General features: G+C 54.3%; 9 protein-coding genes across 9 annotated transcripts; 5 read left to right on the forward strand and 4 right to left on the reverse strand.

Annotated features, from left to right (window-relative positions):
* Positions 1-1,185: 1,185 nt before the first annotated feature.
* CH63R_04544 (Thermotolerance protein) lies at positions 1,186-5,478 on the reverse strand (the record flags this gene model as incomplete). Its single annotated transcript, XM_018299519.1, has 5 exons — positions 1,186-2,996; positions 3,055-3,368; positions 3,430-3,941; positions 3,994-5,127; positions 5,248-5,478. The coding sequence occupies 5 exons, from the start codon at positions 5,476-5,478 to the stop codon at positions 1,186-1,188; spliced, it is 4,002 nt and encodes a 1,333-aa protein (XP_018160765.1).
* A 3,226-nt stretch (positions 5,479-8,704) lies between these two features.
* On the forward strand, positions 8,705-10,127 carry CH63R_04545 (GTPase-activating protein gyp10; the record flags this gene model as incomplete). The annotated part of the gene is made up of 3 exons (XM_018299520.1): positions 8,705-8,912; positions 8,994-9,149; positions 9,232-10,127. 3 exons carry the CDS (start codon positions 8,705-8,707, stop codon positions 10,125-10,127), a joined length of 1,260 nt encoding a protein of 419 aa, XP_018160766.1.
* Positions 10,128-10,321: 194 nt separating this feature from the next.
* CH63R_04546 (Vps52/Sac2 family protein) lies at positions 10,322-12,372 on the reverse strand (the record flags this gene model as incomplete). Its single annotated transcript, XM_018299521.1, has 2 exons — positions 10,322-11,859; positions 11,919-12,372. The coding sequence occupies 2 exons, from the start codon at positions 12,370-12,372 to the stop codon at positions 10,322-10,324; spliced, it is 1,992 nt and encodes a 663-aa protein (XP_018160767.1).
* A 1,445-nt stretch (positions 12,373-13,817) lies between these two features.
* Positions 13,818-14,774, forward strand: CH63R_04547 (Eukaryotic translation initiation factor 5A; the record flags this gene model as incomplete). Its single annotated transcript, XM_018299522.1, has 4 exons — positions 13,818-13,838; positions 14,183-14,449; positions 14,509-14,641; positions 14,704-14,774. The coding sequence occupies 4 exons, from the start codon at positions 13,818-13,820 to the stop codon at positions 14,772-14,774; spliced, it is 492 nt and encodes a 163-aa protein (XP_018160768.1).
* Positions 14,775-15,731: 957 nt separating this feature from the next.
* CH63R_04548 (Forms a complex with the other RRN protein RRN6 and RRN11) lies at positions 15,732-17,589 on the forward strand (the record flags this gene model as incomplete). Its single annotated transcript, XM_018299523.1, has 5 exons — positions 15,732-15,854; positions 15,913-16,425; positions 16,474-16,687; positions 16,741-17,109; positions 17,171-17,589. 5 exons carry the CDS (start codon positions 15,732-15,734, stop codon positions 17,587-17,589), a joined length of 1,638 nt encoding a protein of 545 aa, XP_018160769.1.
* A 752-nt stretch (positions 17,590-18,341) lies between these two features.
* Positions 18,342-18,989, forward strand: CH63R_04549 (Ubiquitin fusion protein; the record flags this gene model as incomplete). Its single annotated transcript, XM_018299524.1, has 3 exons — positions 18,342-18,608; positions 18,720-18,830; positions 18,903-18,989. The coding sequence occupies 3 exons, from the start codon at positions 18,342-18,344 to the stop codon at positions 18,987-18,989; spliced, it is 465 nt and encodes a 154-aa protein (XP_018160770.1).
* Positions 18,990-19,848: 859 nt separating this feature from the next.
* Positions 19,849-20,878, forward strand: CH63R_04550 (Protein YIP; the record flags this gene model as incomplete). The annotated part of the gene is made up of 3 exons (XM_018299525.1): positions 19,849-19,899; positions 19,977-20,367; positions 20,436-20,878. 3 exons carry the CDS (start codon positions 19,849-19,851, stop codon positions 20,876-20,878), a joined length of 885 nt encoding a protein of 294 aa, XP_018160771.1.
* A 321-nt stretch (positions 20,879-21,199) lies between these two features.
* CH63R_04551 (Rhodanese-like domain-containing protein) lies at positions 21,200-21,978 on the reverse strand (the record flags this gene model as incomplete). Its single annotated transcript, XM_018299526.1, has 2 exons — positions 21,200-21,510; positions 21,645-21,978. 2 exons carry the CDS (start codon positions 21,976-21,978, stop codon positions 21,200-21,202), a joined length of 645 nt encoding a protein of 214 aa, XP_018160772.1.
* Positions 21,979-22,858: 880 nt separating this feature from the next.
* On the reverse strand, positions 22,859-24,685 carry CH63R_04552 (Cytochrome P450; the record flags this gene model as incomplete). Its single annotated transcript, XM_018299527.1, has 5 exons — positions 22,859-22,897; positions 22,958-23,241; positions 23,297-24,261; positions 24,315-24,465; positions 24,523-24,685. The coding sequence occupies 5 exons, from the start codon at positions 24,683-24,685 to the stop codon at positions 22,859-22,861; spliced, it is 1,602 nt and encodes a 533-aa protein (XP_018160773.1).
* Positions 24,686-24,889: the final 204 nt, after the last annotated feature.

Here is a 24,889-nt window from a genome sequence, read left to right on the forward strand (position 1 = left end):
TGTGGTACTCGACGTTTAGGTATTGCGAAACGAGTCAAAGGTTCTTGGTTGGACCCGGTGCAAAAAGATGCAGGGTGTGGGCGATATCAAGCAGAAAGTGACAGGTAGACAGACGCGGTGGAAATTCCCAAAGATGGGTGGGGTCGGGGCTTTTGGTGGCTCGAGAAGAGAAGCACACTGAAGGCTCTTCAACGACGTAAGAGATTGGATGGCGAGAAAACCGAGTCCTGAGTGCAATTCTGTCGGGGCCGACACGACATAATACGGACGATGCAGCACCTTTCTGTATTTTTCGAGTAAAAGAAGGAAGACTACGACTGTAGGATACCGTAGTGTTCGAAATCTCGAACAGGGAAAATGGGAATGCACAGGTTCGCTGCGGGGCAAGAGAGGCGCATTCCATTGCATAAACGGATGCTGTGGGCTTAGGTTGGTGACCTCAGGTTGCGCTTACCTAGGTAGGTACCTACAAGTAGTCACTAGGTAGGCTGGTTCTGCGCAGTAGGTGGGTTCGTCCGAGAAGTAGCCTCCGCGGACACAATTTTTGTGCACCTGCTTCTTCTCCCTCTTCTATGTATTATCTCTCACCTATGCATTTTCATTCTTACTCTACCTATACAACTGAGTCCAGGTGAATGAGTGGTAAGGGTACGTATGGCTATCCAAGCCATTCTAGGGTCGTCTTCCGAGTGTGGCTCTACCCCGTCCGCTCAGCAAAAACTTTTTGTTAGTAAAGAAATAGGGCAGGACGACCACATGTTGCCCACTCACGGCGCTAACAAAATTCCATCTAAGTGTCGGCCACTCAAAATGCTCCAATACAGATGCGACTCTGGTGATGGGTACACCACACGCACAAGCTACCTACTCATGGCGAGCCCCTCAGCTCAACCCCCACAACGGGTGTTCTGAGGTTATCGATGTACCTGAGACATTTTCATGATGTAACCATGTCTAAGCGTCGTGACGCATATCTCTCTGTCGAGACTCGTTCACCCCTAGACTTGATATCCTCGCATCACGCGGGTTTACTCGCTGAAGTCAAGAGCCACGAGCCACCAATATGTGATGATGACTTTGCTTCTACCTAGTCTAACGACTCTTAACCCAGCGCAGCTTCCAACAATGCGCCCCTTCGAGGCATCATCCACTCCTACCTTGTGTCGCCATGCTCAACGCTGTGACTCAAATGACAGGAGCCAGGTAATAGTCTAGGATGTCGTAGGCCAACTCAAAGTACTTCGAAATGTTGTTGGCGTCCTGGAATGATGCTGTCAAGTCTCCGTCGTCCAGATCGTCCAGATACTCCCGCAACAGGTCAATATCGCTGTCTTCCGATATCATCTTCTCCAACGCCCGATAATCGATGCACCGTTGAAGAAGGTCACCGTCAATGTGCTTCATCGACTTGGGTGTCTCCTTTGCCTCCGCGTCGTACTCCTCGTCATCTAGGACCGAGACTTCGTAGCTGTACGGGAACAGCAGTCGGCTTCTCAAGGCCAGGTTCTCGACGAGGCGCAGGAATCGCCATGCTTGAGTGTTGAGAAGGCTAAAATGCAGTAGCGACCCATCGAGGCAAATCCCCAGCACCTCGGCTCCGTCAATGGTGCTTGGTATGGAGCCGTATTGTGGCACACGTTGCGTCGCAACCCATTCCGGTCGCACATGGCCTCGTTGAAGTTTCCTAACGCTGGCCGGTAGCGGACCCTCGGCGACAAGTTCCAACTCTCTTTGAGGCTCCTTCCATGGAGTCCACACTGCTGTAAAGTAACGGTCCATACCAGTGAGCAAAGTCACTGGCCAGGCTAGTTGGTCATCCATACATTCTCCGACATCGAAAAAGTGATTCGATTTCCGCGTAACCTGATCCGCATGGATCTGGGTCATATCACGGTGTTCGTGTTCCGACTTGTGGTCAATGACCACTACGGAATCGCTCAGGGTCAATGCCGATATCTTGCCGTTGACGATTCGTAGTGAGGTGGCGGGAGAATTCAGTTCGTAGCTCTTTTTCCGAACAAGCTTCTTCTCAACGGGATCAAGAACATCCCAATGAAGCACGTTGCCGGCGCAGTAGACGATGCTGTCACCGTCTCCGACAATCGCGTATATGGGCGTGGGCTCTTTCAGCCTGTATTTGGTGAAGAATCGTATCTTTGTTCTGCTCGTGCCCTCGGGATCTCGGGTTTCTTCCTTCTTTGGGGTCACAAGCAAGAGACGCCCCCCTGCCGTAGTGATGATGAGGTAATGGAAGGTCATCCCATCCCTTACGAACAACCAGTCGTAGATCGCATGTATCCTATCGCCGGGGCTTCCCATACCACTGATGAATGCTGTCATGTTGCCGTGCTTGTCTTGAGGGAGAGAGAGGTCTTCTCCGGTCTCGGGGTCCATGAACAGGATGGTTGGCTGTTGCCCAATTTGTACTGCAACGACCAAACACTGCAGCGTTTGAGAGTACAGCAATTTGGAAGGTGTTCCGGGCAAAGGTAGACTTTTAGGAACCGGACCAGCTTGCAAGTACAGCTCCGTGAAGGACATGCGCTCCCCCGACAGAAGAACCAGCGGGATGCGATTGCCGCCAAGGTCAGTTGGTATGCTTGCGGCGGAGATAACTGGTACGGAACCTGTTGCGGGATGCCTCAGATCGGTCACCCACACTCGGTGCCTGGTGGCAAAGTGACCCGGCCGCCTGGACCCGAAGTCCCTCAGCAGAAGCAGGGTGTCGCTACAGCAGACCAAGACTGAGTTGGGAAGAAACGATGCATCGACAGCAAGTACCTCCAGCGCACTCGTACCCAGTCTCTCCTTAAACGTGCGTCGGTGATAGGGAGCGGCGCCGCTGAGCTGAATTGTTAACAAATGGCCGCTGCGAGTCCCCATAACCAGGCTCGTTTGCTGCTTTGATTCCGCTATTGCCACGACGGTGTTGACAAGCTCAATGGTTGGTGCTATGTCCATTGCATCTCCGCCATCTGGCTCGAGAGACATGTCGTCTGTCACGCATGGCAGTATCAGCCGCTGCAGGTTTCTAGTACGTAGGGATGCACTTACCGACATCGAGGCGTATCAGTTCGGGAGCCTCTTCAGACTTGTCGGCAGTGAAGATGGCTATCCAAGGGCTATTTTGTCGCCATACGCCAGCCACAATACATTCTCGGTTATTGAGACAGCAGAGTGTAAGACAGGTCACCTCACCGTCCACGACATAAGACTGGGCGAGAGACACTTCGGCGTTGCCAGTGTGAAATGCATGGATCTGAAAGCGAGACTCTGCATAGGTTGACACACAAACACAGCTGCCCCTGACCGCCGCATGCTCCGCTATTCCGTCCACGCCAGGAAAGCCATCGAAGTCATGCCTGGAACTGCAGAAACTGTCAGCGAAACCCAGGTCACAGTGGTACGACGTGACAGTCAGATACGCACCTGTGGTCTCGGCCGATGGTGGTGATGCATGTCTCGGATACCTGAGTGATGATATCGTCCGAGCTCTGGGCTGCTTCCAGGGTTCGGGATGCTGTGTCGAATTTGGTTGACATTGGATCCGCCATCTCCGCATGCGAGAGATCGGCAGATACGAGTAGCACGTCAGAGGTACCGGGGCTTGCCATCAGCATTTGGTGTGGCCAGTTGGCATCATTGGTCTTAAACACCCAGACTCTTCTCGTTGGTAGCGGTTCGAAGTACGAGATTGTGTTGGCAGGAAGCCCGTAGCGAAGTTCTGTGATGCTGCCTTGAGGGCCGTTTCCCGAGGCACAAAGGACCTTGTCTGGAGAGGCTAAGTTGTCTAATGTTCGTTGTCGCCAGGGCACAACCGCCTTTCCGCGTGGCCCGCTCTCGGGGTTCCATGTAGTCAGAGCATCTGTAGTAACAAAATCAACGGCACACGACCAGTTCGGAATAGTTCCAAGTTCGACGAGAGGCTCTCGAGGCTTGAGCTATGCGATGGTCAGCAGACACATTTACGTCTACACTGGCACTTCACCTTACCTGGAAGACCATCCCGGGGCCAGAATCACCAGCAACAATGGCAACATCGGAATAGGCGTCGTACATCGTGGTGAAAGCGGCGGAAATATTACAGTTGCAGTCACCGACATTCATAGCGGCGCTAAGAATGTCTGTGGCATTGAACTCGAAGAAGACAATCACCCCATCCTCCCGAGCTAGGTAGATGAGATCTTTCGTGTCGTAGTAACGCCGTCTTCGTACCGGTCTATCCCAAGCTGTCCAAAGTGGCACGCCAGTACCATGGTGGAAAGGGGTCGCGGGGTGGCTGATCGGGTTGATTGTCTCGATATCTGGAGGGCCCTGGAGAGGATCCTTGCAGATACCGAGGGCGTGCTCGGAAACAGCGAAAAAGGAGCTTCTCACCGTCAAAGGAATGATCAATAACGGGAGGCGGTGCTCCGGTGCTATGCGATGACCGCGCTTCTCCTCTGCAAGCACCTGGCTGAGATCATCGCCACGTTCCCATTCGTAGATGACCATCTTGGACCTGTCACCTTTGACAACGATGAGAAGGAGGATGACGTGATGTTCGTCCTCTGGACGGGGGTAAAGGAATTCCATCTTGAGTATAGTACCCTGTAGTGCCCTGGGGTAGTGTGTCTTGATCGGATTGATTGACTTGTGACGCATATACTGGTCGCCCATGAACTCCATGGATTCGAGTTCGTAAATGACAAATTTGTTCTGGGCATCAGCGACAGCAATGTAGCGAGACCGAGGATCAGCGGCTACATGGAAGCCTAGATTTCCTAGTCTTCTCGCTGGGTTGTGGAAAGGCGAAACGACGAACTCTAGCTTGCCATGCAGGTCCCTCCTGATGAAGAGGAAGAGGAAGGACCCGGATTCGAGAACGAGGAGTAATAGATGTGGTGGCAACAGTCCATGAGAGCCGCCGGTGCCGGAGGCGGAGCTGAAGTCGGCCATTTGGGTGTCGTCGTCTTCATCTTCGCTCTTGATATGGTCGGGTCCAGATTCGTCAGCAATAACGCGGAAGTGCTCGTACTTGTTTCCGATCACCAAGGCATTGCGAATACGGCAGCCGAAGTCGTTCTTCCGAAGAACCTCTTGAAGCTGACCATCTTTACGTAACTCGTTGATGCTCACATAACGGTCCTGGGCTTGTGAGCTTTCGTTCCCAATTAGAGACGGAGGCCTTGGAAGGCTGCATGGTCTTTCAAGGTCCAAATCGCCGCGCTAGCAGGTGGTTGTGGAAGGCGAGGGCAAGTGACTCACCCCTACAAAGGCAACATCGTTATGACGGGCAGATCTGAGGCGAGCTGGAAGAACCCATCGGGCTATAGGGCTCTCGATGATGGTCCTTGTCAAGATGCCGCAAGTCGGCGGGATGGGGAGGGAAGGGGGGTCAGGGACCGCGGTAGTGGTCGAGCCCCGGAGCACAGTTTGTAGATCGATGGTCTCCGTCACCCAGGCTCCATTCCTGAAGACGTTCGTCTGAAAGGCCATGTCGACAGACCGTGTTATGTCAACATGGTTGGACCAGCTCTTGGTCTTGCGGGGACAGCAGGTTGGAGGAACGATGACAGCCGCGGAATCGGATCAAATGTGTGTTGGCCTTTGCGCGGGGGTAGCCAAAAGAAAGACGCAAGTCGATATAAGAACCCTTCCGAGTTCTTCACAGGTTGTTTGTGAATGAGTGCTTATCGGCCGTCCGACCAAAACAGGTGACTAGGGGTGGGGGCTGAGCCACCTCAAAGTATGGAGGAGTTGAGGTAGGTAGGCAAGATATGTCGTGCCGACTATTGCGACGGCTGGGGGGAAGTGGAGGTTATTAGTTTTAGAGTATCCATCCAGCTGTAAGGTGAGCGTGAGCACCCAGTAGGGACGTAGGTACCAGGTAGGTAGCTCAAAGTACCTACTTCCCTGGATGGTTTGGCGGTGGCGGGGGTACCACGCTGAGTACAAACACGGGCTACCTACGAACCTAGGTAGGTAGTTATGTACCTAATAAACTTGACTGGATGTAGCGCTTTTCTGTGCAGTTAGAGCCAGCGTCCAGAAGCTAATGACTGAGATATGTAAGGCAGAACAATATCCGTCAGAGAATGTAGGGCAGTTGGGCAAATAGTTCCAGGTGCTACGAAAGGTAAGCAGCATCTAGGTACCATGAATCAGAAGTGGTGGCGCACGGCGCTCGTTCTATCAAATATAGCCGTCCCAGCTTACATGCCTACAGTACGGTGTGCACTATTAATACCTGGTCAGTCCAGTCAAGTGGTGCAGAGCTAAGACTGCAAGCATAGACTGCTTTAGCCCAAGGCACTGGATAAGCACACAATCACTCGGCCGACTCAGGCGATACATGCTAGCTACCCTACCTTACCTCCGTGTGCTTGGAGTCGGGTTCGCGAGATGTGCCTTTCTTGGGTAAAAAAGCCGGGTCTTTCTCTGCCTGGATACTGCAAATGATGTGCGGTTCGAACAGACACTCCACTGTGGCGGATGTAGTCACTACCGCACAGAAAAGCGATGGAACCTCGCCTGCGAGGTGGTTTGGAGGGGATGCAGGCAGGCCGTAGGCAGACAATCCCCAGCCAAGCGGGGTACGACTATCCAACGGAGCGAAGGAGTGCAGGTATCTCGAAGTGGAAGTAAGGCGAGTTGACGGGGCAAGAGGCTGCTGAAGAAGTCGACTCGCGAAACCCTTGCCGTTCCGTCCGCCGCGACTACAGACTGACTGTCTTGGGGTCGAACAATTGGACGAGGTGATCCAATATCGCGGCTAGAATGTGTGTCCCAACGCCTTAGTAAAGAAGAAACTCGATTTAATCGCTGGGTTTTGCTGATTGGACAGTGGATTTAATGTCACCTACGGATGTGCGGTGTATCTATTCTGTGCGCGGAATGTGTCAGTTTTGCGGAACAACCACTTGACCACGCGTCGGGTGGATAACCTAACGTTCCATACTGCCTGCTTGGTGATTCAAAACTCACCTTTCTGGTCTGCATGATTAGCGGCGAGCCTTTTCCCGCTGCATTAGCAAGAGGAGCGAGCATCGGCGACACCAAACCCAACATTCCCTCGACTCCTGGGCTTTGTCTGCTCACGCGACAGGAACAAGGAACCAAACAAAACCAATTGAAAACCTCGCCGCCGTTCTGCGCTATCTCCCATCTTGACTCTTACTATTAGGCAGGCAGCCAAATCAGTGTCAATACGTCGTACGGTTGTCTTGGGCCAGGCCCTGGCCTTGGTGTGGGTCTACGATCCCTCTGACAAGCCAGGACAGAGAATTGACAAGGAGACCGACCTTTTCTCACGCACCGGTGTACCCGCATTGAACAATACAACCTCGTCCAATCCGATCTGTACCACAAGAAACCCTGCTTCCCCCATGTTGTCAAACAGTCGAACACCATAAACCAACAGTGTGATCTCTCACAGCGGCACGACGAAGTCAACCGATTGGAAGCACATATTTGCTTGACTAAACGCCATGCATGTCGATTCAGGTTCATCTCACGAGGCTGGCCGGACGTTGCCTCCTCCCAGTGGGAGTTTAACATCGACTGGATCATCAAGTCGGGTTCCCTTGATAAAATGGCAGATAAATCCAGGAGAAAAAGGCCTGCTAGCAACTGGAGACTGGCTGTCCCATAGTTTGCTCGCTCGCCCGGTTCCCTATGGGCCATGCAACTCCATAGAGTAGCTTACGGACGTAACGTGCATGTGGAAGCCTTGGCCTGTCTCCGGGGTAAGTGGCTCCTCATAAGTAAGTTAAATTTACGAGCAAAGGCCTAGGAAGGAAATCCACGTTGAAGTTGTCATATCTGCCTTATCGTGGGCAATCATGCCACTTGCCTGTGACTAGACCTCCTGATTACGAAATGTCTGCCATTCTAGCGTTTAGCTCCGGCTATGTTCTTCAGTAAGATGGTTCGTGCGGTGACCCTATTTTCCCTTGGTTTATTTCGTTGGACTTCGAGACAATGATGTGCGCCATTGTTGGCTATACGCGTGCTGAATACTGCGTGGTGCAGCCGATTTAAATGCATTTGAGCTTCGGCAATGCCATTATTTCAACGAACTACGGTCGGCTTCACCTACGGCTCCTTTCACAAGCCTTCCCAATCTACACAAAAAAAAAATTTCCACGCGTGATGATGGGTATTCATTCAAACTCATCTGCCAACCGTTGTGGTTGCTTTGCCCAATACCTAAACTGGCCTGTGCGTCCCGTCCCGCCGATCTAGGCCGGTGGGGGCCGGGCGTCCCTGTCAACTGCTTCACGGATCACCTAATGACCTAGCCTCTAGAAAGTACACTAAGCCTTGAGCTTGGGTGCCTATTGCCTTGCGACGCGGGTCTCAATGGTTCGAAGGCCGAAACAGAGATCCGCTGTGGAGGCGACTCCGTCATTGTTGCAGAAGCTCCTGCGAACATAACGCTCCCGCTTTCAACAGGTCGTTCAACGCCGGTAGGACGCGTTAATACACTTCCGTCCGTTAGTCGACTCTCAAAAACCGCTTCCACTTTGAAGACGTGCCCATCTCCAGTTGACCCCCTAAGGATAGTCTGGCCTCGAGGCTTCTCCCGCGAGTGGCTGGGTAACATCGACCCATGTAGATCGCCGCCGATACACGATGCGCACGCTGTCTCCGAGACAGTAATCCCTATAGACAAGCCTTCGAAAAGCAGCGACGCGACATCGCCCGCTGCCGGAACGAACCCATGGCGTCAGACCTGGTAGCTAGCGAGCTAGTTCCCCTTGGCTCTGACTCGGCGCCAGACACCCAAACCAAGGATGAGGCGACTGGCTCGACCCAGCGCAAGACGCAAGATATCCTAGAAGCGTGCAAGTGGAGGAATCTCGAGGCCATCAAGGCGCTCGCCGGCACCACAGGCGGTTTCCTCACCGACACTTTGCGCAGGAAAGCCTGTTAGTGCCGCATACCTCGGTCATTACGCGCGCCGCCGTTCTACAATGCTGTAATGCTAACGGATGCATTGCGTGTCACAGGGCCAATACTCCTCGGTCTTACAGATGGCGAATGCGGCGAAGACATCATCACAACAGGACGAGAGGAGAGGGATTCTTGGAAAGACCTGCCGCGTCATAGAGATGAAGAACAGGTTGCTCTTGATGTCAACCGGGCTTTCATCTACTACCCAAACCGTAAGGCGTCTTCTGCCTGCCATGCCCAGACTGGGGGTGTATAAGCAGTGAACTACGACACATAAGCTAACTCGACGCGTAGACCAGGACGATACCGAGCTCGAAAAGAACAAGAGCGATCTATCTGACCTGATCGTCGAGGTCCTCCGCCGCTACCCGTATCTATGCTATTTTCAGGGTTATCATGACATCTGTCAAGTCTTCATGCTTGTTCTTGAGCCGCCATGGCGCGCTCGGCTTGTCTCTCGCCTCTCGGTGCTCCGCATACGAGACTTCATGCTTACGAACCTCGAGCCGACTGTTGCCCAGCTGCGCCTAATCCCCGACATCCTCCACGCGGCGGACCCGAAGCTTAAGCGCCACCTCGCAGGCACGGAGCCCTTCTACGCCCTCGCGGGGACGCTGACCATGTACGCCCACGACATCCAGGCGTACGGCGACATCGCCCGCCTCTTCGATATCCTTCTCGTCCGCGAGCCTGTCTTCAGCGTCTACATGTTCGCCCAGATTGTCCTGAACCGCCGTGATGAGCTCTTTGACAATGACGAGGACGACCCTTCCATGCTGCATCTCATCCTCTCCAAAGTCCCGCAGAAGATGGATCTCGAGTCGCTCATCGCCGGTGCCACCGAACTGTACGAGCGATACCCGCCCGAGTCGCTGTCCGCATGGCGCAAGATATCCAAGGCGAGCTCGCTCAAGACGGCGCGCTCCATCGAATCGTGCGCTAAGCAGACGATGGACCAAGGCCATGCGTATTTTCAGAAACAGCTGGCCGAGCTCAAGGCTCTAGAACGCCGTCGGAAACTCATGAGGGTACTCTGGGCGTACAGAAAGGGTGCTGCCGCGGCGGGACTGGCCGTTGTCGTGGGCCTTGTCGCCGTCTATCTGGGCCGCCGGAACCCTAGCCCTGTTTTTGCGCTGGCAAACTTGTACAACAAATGGACAAACGGGACGAGCTGGACGCATAACTTCTAGACAGGGCTGAGGAAAATGTATTGGCCCCTTGAAAAGCCGTGCCTCCATGTAAATTTAGATCCTGGTGGAAGAGGAAATGGCCCACCGTATGATATCCCATCTGACCAAGAGCACCCGACGCCGAGCCTACTCCAAACACTGCCCCAAAACATGCTATCATGTGTGCTTGTGATAATACTTTGCTTGCCTTCTTTTTAGACACCCTCCTGGAATGCCGACTTCAGTCCCTCGAAATGATCCTGCTGCTCCACGGCCAGTTTCCCAGTAACGTCACTGATAATTGTCGAGATCAGCGAGTAGTTGTTGTAGAGAAACCGTTCGCGCTTTCGTTTATCGCCGAACGACTGACTGAGGCGCGTCAAAAAGGCCTCCGCCTCGGACCGTAGGCGACGCAAGCTGGCAACCACAGGCTCGTCGTCCCCGGCTTCGGTGCTGAGCGCCAGAACGCCTTGGAGAATTTGGCCAAACCTTTGTGTGACGAGATGCGGCGCCGCCGACAGTTTGTTCTGGTCAGCGGCCCTGGGTTTGGTGGGCAAAGAGTTGGTGAGCTGCCGCACCGACTCGCAGTGGTGATCCATCACCACCTGTAGCCTAGGCCACAGAAGCATGGTCGTCATGTTGATGTAACCGTCGACGGCGGGGACCTTGCGCCTCTGCAACTCGAACGCCAGATGCTGGTTGAGACGTATGCACAACAATAAGCCCAGAGCGTCGTAAGACTCGGCAGTCAGTGTCCTGGTCAGCGTCCTGCCCAACGCAAAAGTAGGTTCGAAGATGTAGTTGAATTGTCGCGAAACCGCCTGTAATGACAGCGGCGGCGAGAAGTAGGCGGCTAGGAAAGTGTATTCCGCAGTGGCGTTGTCTATGAGCGCCAAGTTGAAGTTCCTGAAAGGAAACTCCAGATAGTGCGTGGTTTGGTCCTCCTCGGCCAGATAAGAGGAGAGGGCGGCTGCATTGCTTGTCTTCAGGAGATCAATCCGGCGGCCTAAGTTGAAGGCATCATGCGGCGGGCCAGTGGATTTCGTGGCGGACAGGACCGTGGCCCTTCGAGTCGGTTCTTCATGGCCCAGAACATCATTTTTATCAATGATGTGCAGCTTGAGCTTGTCCAACGCTTTCTGATACCGCGTAAACTGGTTTGCATAGTACCACCTCATGGTGTTCATGTAGGCCTGGCTGATTTCTTCTGCGAGCTTGGAGTGGTGCTTGTGCAGAAAGGCGTATAGCTCTTTAAACTTCAAGAAGTTCTGCTGCTGAATGATTTGGGCGTTAATATGAGGGGACCGTAGGGCCTTAATTTGGGCCACTATGAAGTCCCGTATTCGTTCGACAGCCTTCATCGTCAGTTTCTCCAACAGTGGCCCAAGATCCGCCCAGGCCTTGCTCTCTCCTTGGCTTGCTATACTCTTCTTGTAAGAAGCGGCTCGCTTGTCCACGTCTGCCAGCATCTTCACCCAGGTCTCGTCGATATGCCCCTCGGATATTTTGGATACCACGTGGGGGGAGACGCTTAGTTCCTCGACGACTGGGCCGAACGCCTTCTCGACTGCCTTCCGGTTCTCCAATCGCACATTGAGCGCCGTGGAGCGGGATTGTAGACTTTCTATATCTGCGGAAACAGCCGCAAGATCGTTACGGAAGCTCGTGAGGTTGGTTTCGACGGAGCTGAGGACGCCATCGCATGCCGCAATGGATCGATGCAGATCCTCAAACTGCGCTTTGCTGGTTTCGACTGGGCGTGCAAGTTAGCAATCTGCCAACACAAGTCGCAAGTCCCGGGGACTCGCATACATTCTTCTGTGGTTTGCCGCCGGTAGCTATCCGCATCTCCTGTGTCAGCCTTGTTGGAGCTGGCAAGCTGTCGAAGACTCAGCCCATCGAAATCGAAGTTCAACTCCAAATCCTGTTCGCCAATTGTGCCCGTCGTCCTATTCACAGCGGATTCGGCGAATGATGTCGTGCCCAGGATCTGGCCCAAAATCTCCACCGAATCCGGCCCATCATAGGTGGTTTGGGACTGCTTCAAGCCGGACGAGCCATTGACTCTGCGAGAAGCAAGGAGCGAGGTCGAGGAGTCGTTGGAGATAAGGGAGAGCTGTGAGCCTCTCGGTGTGAGGCCAGGTCTTTGCGAGGTCACATAGGGGCTGCTCGATGTTCGTCGTGGGAGTGGGGAGTAAGGACGGCTGCCGGGTTGCGACGAGGAGGGAGACGGGTTCGACTGCACTGCAAGCCGATCAAGCCACATGGTGGACTTGTGATGAGAGGAAGCTACGAAGCGGTTGGGTCGGAGGAGTTGAGCACCATGTCATCGAGGGTTCGATATCCGAACGGGGTGTGGAAATAGGATATCTGCGAGCAGCCTGTCTGATTGAGACCCAAGATACGTTGCGTCAATAGACAGAAGGCCACAGACAAGGCTGGACGGCCTTAAGGAGGCGATGTGTTCTGATTGGGTAGGTGGCAGTAGAGCTACATCAGCCACATCGGTGGTCGGTACGTACTAGCAAGTGGCGCGGCAGGGGTCGGTTTCTTTGTGGGGAGGGGAGGAGGGTTCGTGGTTGAACAACTGCAGGGCAGCGTTTGAGGGCCAACGCAGCAAAACAAACGTGCGGGGCAGGCTTTTGGGATATGCAAAAGAGCAGAAGAGCACACAAGAGACATTAGGGAGGGACGGAAGAGAGGTGCAACATGTTGTTGGAGGTTACCCGACCTCGGCTGAGCTCAGGTAAGGACGAGGTCAGGTCATTTACCTGAGATCCTCGTCGTTCTCTATTCGGCTGACCATTGATTGGCATTGAGACTAGCCCATGTCGGATGCCGTAGTACTTGACATATCCGGGGCAGGCGGGCAAGGGAGGAAGACTTCATCTTCGGTGGGAATTCAGGCGCGTATCGTCGAAATACCTCCGTCGTTCAAGCACCACCCGAAGCAGAAGGGCAAGTGCAGCAGTGTAGTGGGGGAAGAGCTGTGGAAGAGCCGACCGACGGCCACCTGAACGACGATTTGGCCCGGCGGCATTAGCGTCGAACAAGGCCGTTGCCACAGGACCCTCCCTTCCTATCCGGTCCTTCCTGTTCAGTCTTCCCAGGCTTGGGCGCTCTACGCCAGTTAAGTCTTCGGAGGGAGAAACCTTGGGCGCGAGACGGGGAGATATACCTGGATAAGGCACACGTTACAGGCGGTTAGCAGGCTGGTACAACAACTCAGGCGGGCGAAACCTTGAGCTTCAGTGGGGGTTGAGGAGACCATGTCCGGTAAGGGAGAGGTACTTTGCCTGCGATGAGTGACTGGGACGGGCCTAAGTGTCACTCTAGCTGTCCGGGGCGGGGTGACAGACAGCAGACAGGCAGACAAGCAGACGGCCTGAGAGAAAAAAGCCCATACTCCACCTTTTTTGCACCGTCAATGTGTACCCTGTCGCTGTGTCGCACGCCGAAGCCTGAGAGGCTAGGGGAGGGGCTCGAATCTGGGCCTAGGAGCGAAAAAACCAATAATAAAACCAGGAAAAAAATTATCTACTCCCGCCTCGCTTCTTTTTTCCCCTCCATTCCCCCCCTCTGCCCGCTCTCTTCCTTTCACAACTCTCCCCCCTCAAAAACATAGCAGCCGTCTTTTGCTGGGTAATTCCCCTTTGCCTGTCGACATATTCCCCTTCGATTTTTTAGACATCTTCCAGTCAATCCTTCAAAATGTCCAACGACGACGCCCAGGTGAGTCCTCCGCGGTAGCTCTACTACTCGTGCTCTCTTTTCTCTTCCCGCCCTCCCGTCTTGGTCGCATGCGATGTCATGTCGGTTACTTTGGCCTGGGCAAAAAAACCACCACCGCCACCACTACCACCCCGCACCCACAACAACAGTCTACGAGACCCCCGCGGGCATCTCGACGCACCACGGCACTGCGCATTACAGACAGACGCACATGCAACGCGATCGAGCATCGGATACGACTAGCGATATCGAACCTATTCCCCCGTCTCGAGCCATATTTCACGCCATGTTGATACATGCACATCTCTTGGGGGGGGCACTTTGCTAACGCAACAATCCGACAGCATGAGATGACCTTTGAGTCCACCGACGCCGGTGCGTCTCTCACCTTCCCCATGCAGTGCTCTGCTCTGCGCAAGAACGGTCACGTCGTCATCAAGGGCCGACCCTGCAAGATTGTCGACATGTCCACCTCCAAGACGGGCAAGCACGGTCACGCCAAGGTTCACTTGGTCGCCATCGACATCTTCACTGGCAAGAAGCTTGAGGATCTCTCTCCCTCTACCCACAACATGGACGTCCCCAACGTCTCCCGCAAGGAGTTCCAGCTTGTAAGTGACGCCTGTCATCCAGGGAACGTCAGCAGCCTGCTAACAAGGCACTTCTCCAGCTCGACATCTCCGATGACGGTTTCCTGTCCCTCATGAACGACGACGGTGACCTCAAGGACGACGTCCGTCTTCCCGACGGCGAGGTTGGCGAGAAGATCAACAAGCTTTTCAAGATTGACGAGAAGGACACCAGTGAGACCTGCCGAACCCCGCACAGCCGCGCAACACGGAATGGAGCTAACCTTGAACTGCAGACGTTGTCATTCTCACCGCCATGGGTGAGGAGGCCGCCGTTGAGGCCAAGGAGGCCCCCAAGCAGAACTAAGCGCTGCTATTCTCGACTACATCATCAGACAATGACTTCCACAAGCCCTCACTTCGTGCGGCCTTGTTGGCAGATGTTGGCAGACTGGGGACATTTCTTGCGATATTTCTTGGCGCGTCGAAATTAACGGTATCCCCGTCAGTCGTTGCGTAAAGGGTCATATCTGGACAGGACTTGATACTGGGTACGCGAACTTGACAACTGCAAGACTTGTCGCACGACTTTTTCCTTTGTTTTGTCTGTCTCACAGACTCTTACGACGACCAGACTAGCAATGGGATAGGTGAAAAAAATGGGAGAGCCTCGCGGTGGCAGCAGACTTGTCCGATGGAAAAGCGGTACACTTCTCCACCGCGTCGTCTCTGTTTTTCGTTCATATTTATGTACACATCTGTGAAAGTACTGTATCGCAGATCACCGTGAACGTATGACCAAGTCTTGGTTCGAAACTCTTCCTAACCCAATGGGCCACGTAACGAGATGACGATTCAGTCAAACTACCTAGCTAGGTAGGTGGAAATCGAGTGGGTGAACGGCTCCAGGGAGTTGGTTGGTTAGTAGACAGCTAGATTTAGGCACCAAGTTGTGCAGAAGCAAATGTTGATTGAATAGCATGGCGGGTGTGCTGAATGCGTCGTAGTGATGAACCAGCCAATCTATTTTACAATCATGGCCGCGGCCTTCCGTTTCCTGAAAGTTGTCAACTACATATCTACCTAGGTAGGTAACCTAATGTAGTCTTCGGGTTTTTGTGTTACGTGAACAATATTGCCGGGTTCTGCCTGCCCGCCGACCTACCTGCCTACCTACCTACCTACCTACCTACCTGGTTAGTTGACTAGAACCTGGAGGGACCATTTCCTTCGCACTGTCCAAAACTTCACAAACACTGTGAAGATTCTGTCCAACCAACTTGAACTTGTACTAAACAGCGCTCAAACCATTGGCTTCTTCATCATGGCACCGGAAAGGGAGCTTCACAAGTTTCCCCGGGGGGAACGTTGCGAGTTTTGTGGCTCACGAAAGTGGTACCTCGAGAACGGTCTGAGGTACTGTGCCAAGGAAGGCCATCAACTTGAGGTTTGTCTGACAGCAGTATGCTCTCCTCGGTGTGAGAGGTTTCTGACACGGGACCCAGGGCTATGTGGAATTCGACCTTGGCGACGAGGATTTCGGCCAGAAGGGCCGGGTATCTCGCAAAGAGAAACAGATCAAGGAGCACGTGAAACAGGTGCTCACTGGCCAACAGGCGCGGGATCTGTATCTCGAGTGCCTTCAGCTTATACTGAGACAACAAGTACTCTGGCTGGTCACGGAAAAGGGTCACAAACCCGAACTGGAAACGGTTGTTCGCGACCTTTGGGACCTTCGGATCTGCGGAGCTGCGACCGTTACTCACGATGATTCGGCCTCGGAGGGGGAGCCATCTCTCTTCAGCTCACAGCTTGACCTCGCGCAGGATGAACAGCCTCACATGCCGACTAAGAGGGCACAGAGCTGGGCAGCGGAAAGTGACAACGGATGGCCGGCGCCGCGTGTGATGGATACTCTGGGTCTCTGCTTCCTTGGTTGTGTTCTTCTCAGGATACCAACCCGGATCGGAGATCTTGCGAGGTGGGCGAGGGTAGGAAGCATCCCCTACACACAAGCTGTATGTCGCACCATCTGTTGTTTTTGACACTTTATTGACGATTGACAGTATCGGCGGCTGCCTCGAGAAATGCGTGACAGATTACCTCCGTGGTATACCGCACCACTAAAGTCAGCACATCTGGCTACGTTCGACCAGGGCGAACTTCATGCCTCGGTCTTGAACCTTGCCCTGTCGTATCATCTCAATTACAGCATGGTCTTCCCCCCGCTTAACGACGTCTTGATGACGATGCAGTATGCTCGTGAACTTGGCTTGCCTGGTAAGGCCCTCAGCTAACTTGGCACCGCCCACAGACTGATTGACGGCTTGTAGTTGAGACAATCGCCATTGCACGCAGAATACCGCCGATTGCCGACCTGGCCTTTCGCTTCCCGCTTGAAAAGACCCGAGTCCGTCTCATACACCAGCCGGAGATTCTCCTCGTTGCCATTCTCGTTCTCGCAACTATTCACTGTTTCCCTTTCGAAGACTCCACGTGTTCCGCTCGAAATGAGAACAACTTCATGATGCCAAGACTCGACTGGGAAGAGTGGAGAAGAATCATGGCGCCAGCTTTAAGTCCAGAATCGTCTCGGACGACCATCGACTACACAGATGTTACGGCATCACATATAATATCCATGGAGCCGGGTGAGCTCGATGAGTATTTTGCACACTTATCCCTGCTCACTGATACGCAAGGTAAGCAGCTGTGAAATACTGGCCTTGTAGAACGCTCAAGAACTAATGGGCGCCCACCCAGGTGAGGAAACGATGCTCACGAGATACTTTCCTGTCGATGAGCAGCTTCCCAAGCAAGCGTTATCCGAGACCCTCGAAGCTGAGACGGTCGCACGTTTGCGCACCATCCAAGCACAAGCCGCATCGTTCAATGACCCAACCGAACAACCGAGGCAGACAGAGGGGAGTCTACGAAAGGGCAGATACTACTCTTACAAATCGGAAGAAGACTTGCCGCCAGTAGGCAGAGAATTTTTCAAGCTTGCAGCTCAACTTGCAGGGCTGTCAGTTCCCATGTTAGTACGAGCAGTCAACATGCTCGAGGCGCACATCACGTTCTGGCAAAAGGAGCAACTCCGTGTGGTAAACGAACGCCGTGAGAGATCTCGATCGGTCATGAATCTGGACTCGGAGATTGAACAAACTACATTTACCGAATGAAATTACTCCGTAAGATTCTGTAAGAGAGTAAGAGCGAGAGCGAGAGGTCAAGAGAAGGTTGGGGTTCATCACAGCCGGCTATTTTCAGTACTTCGGGGGCATGTTAGTACTTTTGGCTTTGGCTTAGGTAGGTAAACAGCAAGTGTGGAAGTGCAGGAGTGAGCAATGCGTCGGTCGCAAGGCAAAGATACCCAAGATAGAAACAATTTTTTAGAAGTATCAAACACCCACCACTACTAAAACCATGAGACAGAATGCGCATCAAAAGCATCGCTTCGTTTACTCACTATGACCTCGACCTGGCTGACCTTAAGATCGGAAATCTACAGGGCCCTGAGTGAAGGGACAGGTGCGGGGCAGGAGCTGTCGGAGGCGGGGAGTGCCATTCCTACAGGGTAGCCGCCTTTCGCAAACCCGGCACGCCGGCTTTCGCACCTGTCCAGACGCTCGGGCCATACGCGACAACATGCGTGCCCTAATTAGGGCTTGCCGTTTCTTTCTGGCCTTCGCTGCTTGAACACCATTCTCAAGCATCGCCCCACCGATTATTTGCCGCGATCACCAGAACTCTTCGGTAACAACAGCCAGTTCACGGACGTCGGCAAAAGTAAGTGATGAGAGAGCTAGCCCCCCCATGTTGACGGCGTCATGCGGCGCGTCTATTTGTTTATGATCTTTGGACGGTGATGCTAACAATTCTCCTTTCGCAGTGCAGATGTGAGCCGCCCCCCGAGTCAATCAATCCCCTGCCCATGCGCGCGACAGCAATTCTTTCCCACCGGCTTTCTACACGACGATACACCCGAAGACGCCGAGGTGCTGACGATGATGGCTACAGTTTCGTGAAGACCCTGACGGGTAAGACCATTACCCTTGAGGTCGAGTCCTCGGACACGATCGACAATGTCAAGTCCAAGATCCAGGACAAGGAGGGTATCCCCCCCGACCAGCAGCGCTTGATCTTTGCCGGCAAGCAGCTCGAGGACGGCCGCACCCTTTCCGACTACAACATTCAGAAGGTCAGTGGAGTATTGCGAGTTTTAAACGCTTGGAAGGAGTAGTGCACAGGGATGAAAGACTGCGTCGGACGTCAGACGGGGGTCGGGAACAGAAGCTAACCAACGAAACAGGAGTCCACCCTCCACCTGGTTCTCCGTCTCCGTGGTGGTATCATCGAGCCCTCGCTCAAGGCTCTTGCCTCTAAGTTCAACTGCGACAAGATGATCTGCCGCAAGTGCTACGTAAGTGGCCTTTTCCCACTCATGGGCGACTGCTGGGCGCATCCGTGATGAGAAAAATTAACACATCTCTAGGCTCGCCTCCCTCCCCGTGCGACCAACTGCCGTAAGCGCAAGTGTGGTCACACCAACCAGCTCCGCCCCAAGAAGAAGCTCAAATAGACGATTTATCACGGTTGCGGCGTCACGGGTTCTGGCATTCTGGAGAGGATGGCAGGGATACGAATTTTCCTGGGCTTTGTGGTAGCATTACATTCCATCGGCAAGCAGTTCTACGAATAAAAACTGAATTGGTCGCCCTCCTACCCCAAATGTCACAACAACAAAAAGGAAGCCAGGGAAAAGAACAAATATCGGGACTGCCGCTTACGTCCTGCATCACTGGGTTTCGATGTCGAGAAGCTGGAAGAGAACAAAAAAAAATTGTTTGGCGAGAGAGCGCGCCTGGGCGTCCTGAGTGCAGCATTTTGGAGATGCTAACGGGCATGAGAGACGTACTATGATGGATGCGCGGTATGGCGACTGACTTGCCATACAATGCTTCGTTGACTACAGTGAAATACCAACACCGTAATGAAATAAAGAGCCTCAGACCTAAATTTGACGTCGTCGCTGCGTGTGAGCCTGCCTGATTGCTTGTGATCTTATCAGATATTGCGGATCACGAAGCGACTGATGATCTCACCTACCTCTTTTGCATGTTGCATAGAGCAGGTAGGTAGATTCACCAATTATCCGCATTAGTGCAACACTAACCATTGCTGCTGCTGCAGGGGGGATGAGCATCCATCCCTTGGTGGGGCGCCTAGTATCAGGGAGCTACAGGGCCAAGTTGCATATATGGGATTACGACACCTGTCCAAGCTTCAGGTACACGTAACGGCCATCTGGACAAAGCTGATTCTACGGTGCACCTACATCGACAACGAACCGAGTGGAAGCAGCCGAACGTCAACGAACACCCAGAGACGGATCGTTCTTTGACCTGCAGAATTTCAAACCTAATCTACATTCCACAACCATGTCGCGATCCGGCTCAGGATACGACGCTGTCGTGGACGTCGACGACGAGGTAGAAGCTCCCTTGCCATATGACATATATCTTACTCTGACCCAACGACGGATCGTTTGACTGAATACCCTTTGCAGGGCGATCTCGGTCACACCGACCTCCAAGACGACCTAGAGTTTCACAGCTCCAACTTCCAGGACTCAACGCCAGGGGCCCGCAAAGCACCGGCGTCCGGTCTGCCTCCGCCTGCGACGGCCTCGCCCGGATCCTCAAAGCGCTTCCTCTGGAGCATCAACTTCTACGCCCAGTATTTTGACGTCGACACCTCGGCTGTCCTCTCGCGCTGCTGGGCTGCGCTGTATCCACGTGCCAATTTCCTTGACGTTCTCGAGGGCAACCCGGACCTTTATGGACCCTTCTGGATCGCTACGACCGTTGTCCTGATCCTCTTCCTCGGCGGCACCATCAGCCAATATCTCGCAAGCACCGGCACCGGGCCGTTTGCCTACGACTTCAAGCTCTTGAGTGGTGGGTTTCGTCACGAGAAGTGCTCGCTTGTCGGGATAGCAACTCAGACTAACGCTTCTGCTTCATAGGCGCTGCCGGCCTCATCTACGGCTACACCCTCTTCGTCCCCGTCGCGCTCTATCTCGCCCTGCGCTACTTCGGCTCTGACTCGGCCAACCTCCTCGAACAGTGGGCGCTCTACGGCTACGCCAACCTCATCTGGATCCCTGTCGCCCTTATTAGCTGGTCACCCATCAACATCCTCAACTGGGTCTTTGTCGCCATCGGCTGCGGTCTCTCCATCGCATTCCTCCTGCGCAACCTCTACCCTGTGCTCAGCGCCACCGACCACCAGACAAGCAAGATCTTGCTCGTCGTCGTTGTCGCCCTCCACCTCGGCCTGTCGCTCGCCATCAAGATCCTGTTCTTCGCCCACAACAGTCCCGTTGCGAGCAAGGACCCGACGGCGGCGCAACCGCCCGCCGCGGCCCCCCCGGCCGACGGCCAGCCTCCTAAGCCCGCATTCTTCTGATCCGTTTGTCATACGCAAACTGAAGATAAGAAAGGACGGAAAAGGACAAGAACCACTCTGTAAAGCCGCTGGAGTTGCTAAGGAAGGAAGGGGATCGTCGGGTTTGGACTTTGCAATCGCAACTATTGTGTTATCCGCCAGAGCGGAAAAATATTTCCATGTACCAATACTGTACAACGAATGTCATGATTGAATGCGCACCCTGTCTATCTTGTGCTTTTCCTTACCATGCAGCCACCTGGAATCCCGCACACCTGCTTTAAGCCCCCTCCTCTTTCGACCGCCCTCCTCGTAGTCCCTAGCATGAAGAGATGGCCAGCCTCACTCTTGTCCGGGCCCCCTGCCACCTGTCTCGACCTCGCCGCCGTGCTTCTGCCAATCCAGGAAGCTTCCGGGGTACTCGCCGACCCTGGTCCATCCTGCCTCCTTGGCCAACGTCGCCGCCGCGCGGCTCCGCACGCCGGCCTTGCAGTAGAAGACGAGTTCCGTATCCTTGGCGGGCCGTGGGAATCCGTACCGGTCCTCAAAGTCGTCCTCGGAAATGTGGAAGCTCTCAGGCGCCGTCGCAACGGGGATGTTCACGGCCGAGGGGATGCGGCCCGTCTGCTCAAGCTCGCCTGGTTCGCGGGAGTCTGCGTCAAGGGGCAGACGGGCGTTAGTGTGGGGATGCTCGAGAAGGGAGGGTTCCAAAGGGAATGAGAAGGGGGGCACGGCTGTAGGTGTAGACGTCGCCGTCTGGCCTGTAGGCCAGGAGAGAAATGCATACCGATGATAATGACGCCCTTGGGGTTCTTCGCCAACTCGGCCATCTGCTCGTAGTTCCAGAGCTTGCTCCCATTCGCCGCCATCTCGTGGTAGTCGTCCGACGCCGACGAGAAGCACCTCGGCGCCGCAGCGGTCGCGGCCCTCCATCGATATGGAGCAGCCTTCCTCGTTGTCGTAGTCGCTCGGATCGCAGAGGTCCCGAGTCTGAATGAAATCGGGGCCGCCGACGTAGCAGCAGCGAAGCATCGTCTCGAGACCGCTGCCGCCGCGGGCGCGGCGACGCGACTACTACCCGCGCGAAGCGCGTTCGTACAGAATCGCCCTCCCGAAGCCATTTGTTTCTTTTCGGTCTCTCTGGATGGTTTCTTGTGGCTCTGGTATCTCCGGTGCCTCACGCGAAAGACAGGTTGGTGGTTTCGAACACTGGTGGATGACGTTTTTCAAGGTGCCGGACCGCACGGAGCTTGGTGCTTGTAGGTTGTCCCGGACGGTGAGCTCCAGTGGGCTTGGACGGCGGGGTCCGGGCCGCTGGGGAACGTGAATTCGATCCCGGCGCCCGTCTAGGATTACGTTCAGGACTGAAGCCGCCTGGGCTTCATCCAGGAAGTGGTTCGACTGAATCACTACTCCGTCATCCTTATTTAAATTATTCAAATAGCAGCACGGCATTCCACCGGCATTTCACAGAACCATTTGACCAGAGCACTACTAGCGACACTAAGGGCCATCAGGCCCCTCAACTCAGCAGTGCCGGTTATCACGCGATCTCCTGCGAGGCAAATCCTCTTTGCCAACCGCAGCTTCACCCAAAGATTTTTGAACTGTTTTACTATTTGACACTCGACTGGTTCTATCATCACTCAGCATCGTTGAAATCGGCCGTCTATCCTATATCTCCATCCCGGGGTTCGCGGCCCCGAGAACAACCCGAATTGCAGTGCAGGCCGCTGCCCGTCTTTCGAGGACCACGTCCCTATATTTATTATGTACATAAATGTTTATTACAAGTTTTAGTCTAAGTCTTGGCTTCGACCAATCTCGACTCGCGTTCTGTGAGTCATACACTGCGTCGAGCCCCCCATACGGCCGGCGTCTGATATCAACCTGGAACGCTTTTGCAGCGATCCTGCGGCATCGACAGAACAGGCTCGGCTTGCTTACTTATCGGGCAGAGCCACTCCCAGCACATAGTCCGAGAGAAGATCCATGAAAAACTTATGCCTCGCGCTCCTTGAACGTAAGAGGGCAGTCGTCCTTCGTTTGGTCAGTATTTGACACCACCATTTCTTTAGGGGACGACGCAGAGAAACATACCATGGGGAAAATGGTCGCGAACACCTTGATCTCCTCGGACTTCGGCGTGGGATGGTGGACCCAGTCCAGCAGGACGGAGGCTTTGCCAATCATCAGGGCTAGGTTCAGCTGAGCGTACGTCTGTCCGATACAATAGTGCGGGCCAGTTCCGAAAACGAGGAAGTTCTTGGCGCCCTTCTCCTCGGCATCGCCTGTGTAGTAACGCTCGGGGTCGAATTCGTCAGGTCGGTCGTAGATCTCGGGATCACGGAGGGAAGGGTAGACAGTGGGGATAACCATGGCACCTGTAATCACATTAACGACTATTCAGACGGCACCACACGAACGAACACGGCTTACCCTTGGGAACAGTGTAGTCAGGGGTAATGGGGAAGGGCTTCTTAACGACGTAGGGCACCATGATGACTGGAGGGCGGTAGCGAAGCAGCTCGCGGACGACGGCACGGGTGTAAGTCAGGGACTCGAGCTGGTCCATATTCAGTTCGGCGTGGCGGTCTCCGTTGCGGACCTTGATGTTCTCCTCGCGGACACGGTCGAGAACGTCAGGGCGCTGAGCCATGGTCTGGAAAAGCCAAGTGGCGGCACTGCTGGTGGCATCCTGCGAGGCGAAGAGGAAGGTGAAGACGGTCTGGGCGATTTCGTAATCGGAAAACTCGCGGAGGAGAGGGTGAGGCTTCTGAAGACCCTCGGTCGAGCCGCTGGCCTCGGCCTCGCGCCATTTCTTGGATTCGAGAATGGACTTGACCCAGGCGTCCATGATACAGGTCACGTCACCTCCAGCAGCCATGCGAACCTTACTCTTGGCAGAGCACTTGGCAAATTCGCCGATAACCATGTCGGAGGCCTTCTTTCCGTACCAGGGCTTGGTGAAGGGGAGGATGACGGGGAAGTTGACGAGCTCGAGGGCCTCGGTGATGAGGAAATAGTCGGCAGAGATCTTGCGAACGGCCTCGTCCGAGATGTAGTGGCCGACGAAAGTGCGGCACGAGACGGCGGTCATGAGATCGCGGAAAGCAGGCATGTAGGGGACGGGCTTTCCACCCGCGTCGTTGGTGATCTGGAGGAACTCCTTGAAGAATTGTTTGTACACGGCCTCCTGACCAGGCAGGTAAGAGGCAAGGGCCTGGCGGGTGAATAGACCGTTAAGGCCCTTGCGGAAATCGACGTGAGGCTTCCCGTCGAGAAAAACCCAGTTGGTTGGGCCGAGGAGCTTGTGGGCGACGTCAACAACACAAGGTTTGACGTAGGCGGGCGAGTTGAAGACCTTGCGAGCCATGTCACGAGTCGAGGCGATGACAACAAACCTGCGGGTGTTAGGCATATCACCAACAGAAGAGGGGCCAAGTTCTACACTCACTTGTGGAAAACGGAGACACAGCTGAGAGGACCGCTGGCCCACTTGGCCTTGTACTCGGAGAACTTGGGGTTCACGGACTCCAAAAAGGGACCAATGAAGGGCATCTTGAAGGTAGGCCCGGCAATGGAACCCTTGGAGGTGATGTAGCTGACTAGTGATTGTCAGGCAATGCTCTATCGTCGAGAATGGGCCCAGGCGCATCACTTACTCTGGTCGTATGCGACAGCGAGCGCCAGCAGGGTGAAGAGAATCGTCCAGACGCTGGCGTTGGCGACCGTCTCGATGACATAGTCGATCTGAGGGGGGATGTTGACGTTGCCCAGCTTGGCGTTGGCCAACACCGAGGTAAAGGTGGTCGTGTTGGAATCCATCGTGGTCGGCGGCCTGGGAAGTTGGGCCCGGAGGACGCGGTTCGGCCAGCCAGCGATAGGAAAAAACAGGAAAACGAAGAAAGGACACCTGAGCGCGAAGGGGTCGTTGGCGATTCGGGCGCGGCGCAAAACAGAACTGGTTCGCGCTCGTTCTGAATCCTGAGAAAAGACAACTCTCTCGGCGAAGTGTAAGAAGGAGCACTG

Source organism: Colletotrichum higginsianum, chromosome 3 (genome assembly GCF_001672515.1).
Source record: "Colletotrichum higginsianum IMI 349063 chromosome 3, whole genome shotgun sequence".
Taxonomy (NCBI): domain Eukaryota; kingdom Fungi; phylum Ascomycota; class Sordariomycetes; order Glomerellales; family Glomerellaceae; genus Colletotrichum; species Colletotrichum higginsianum.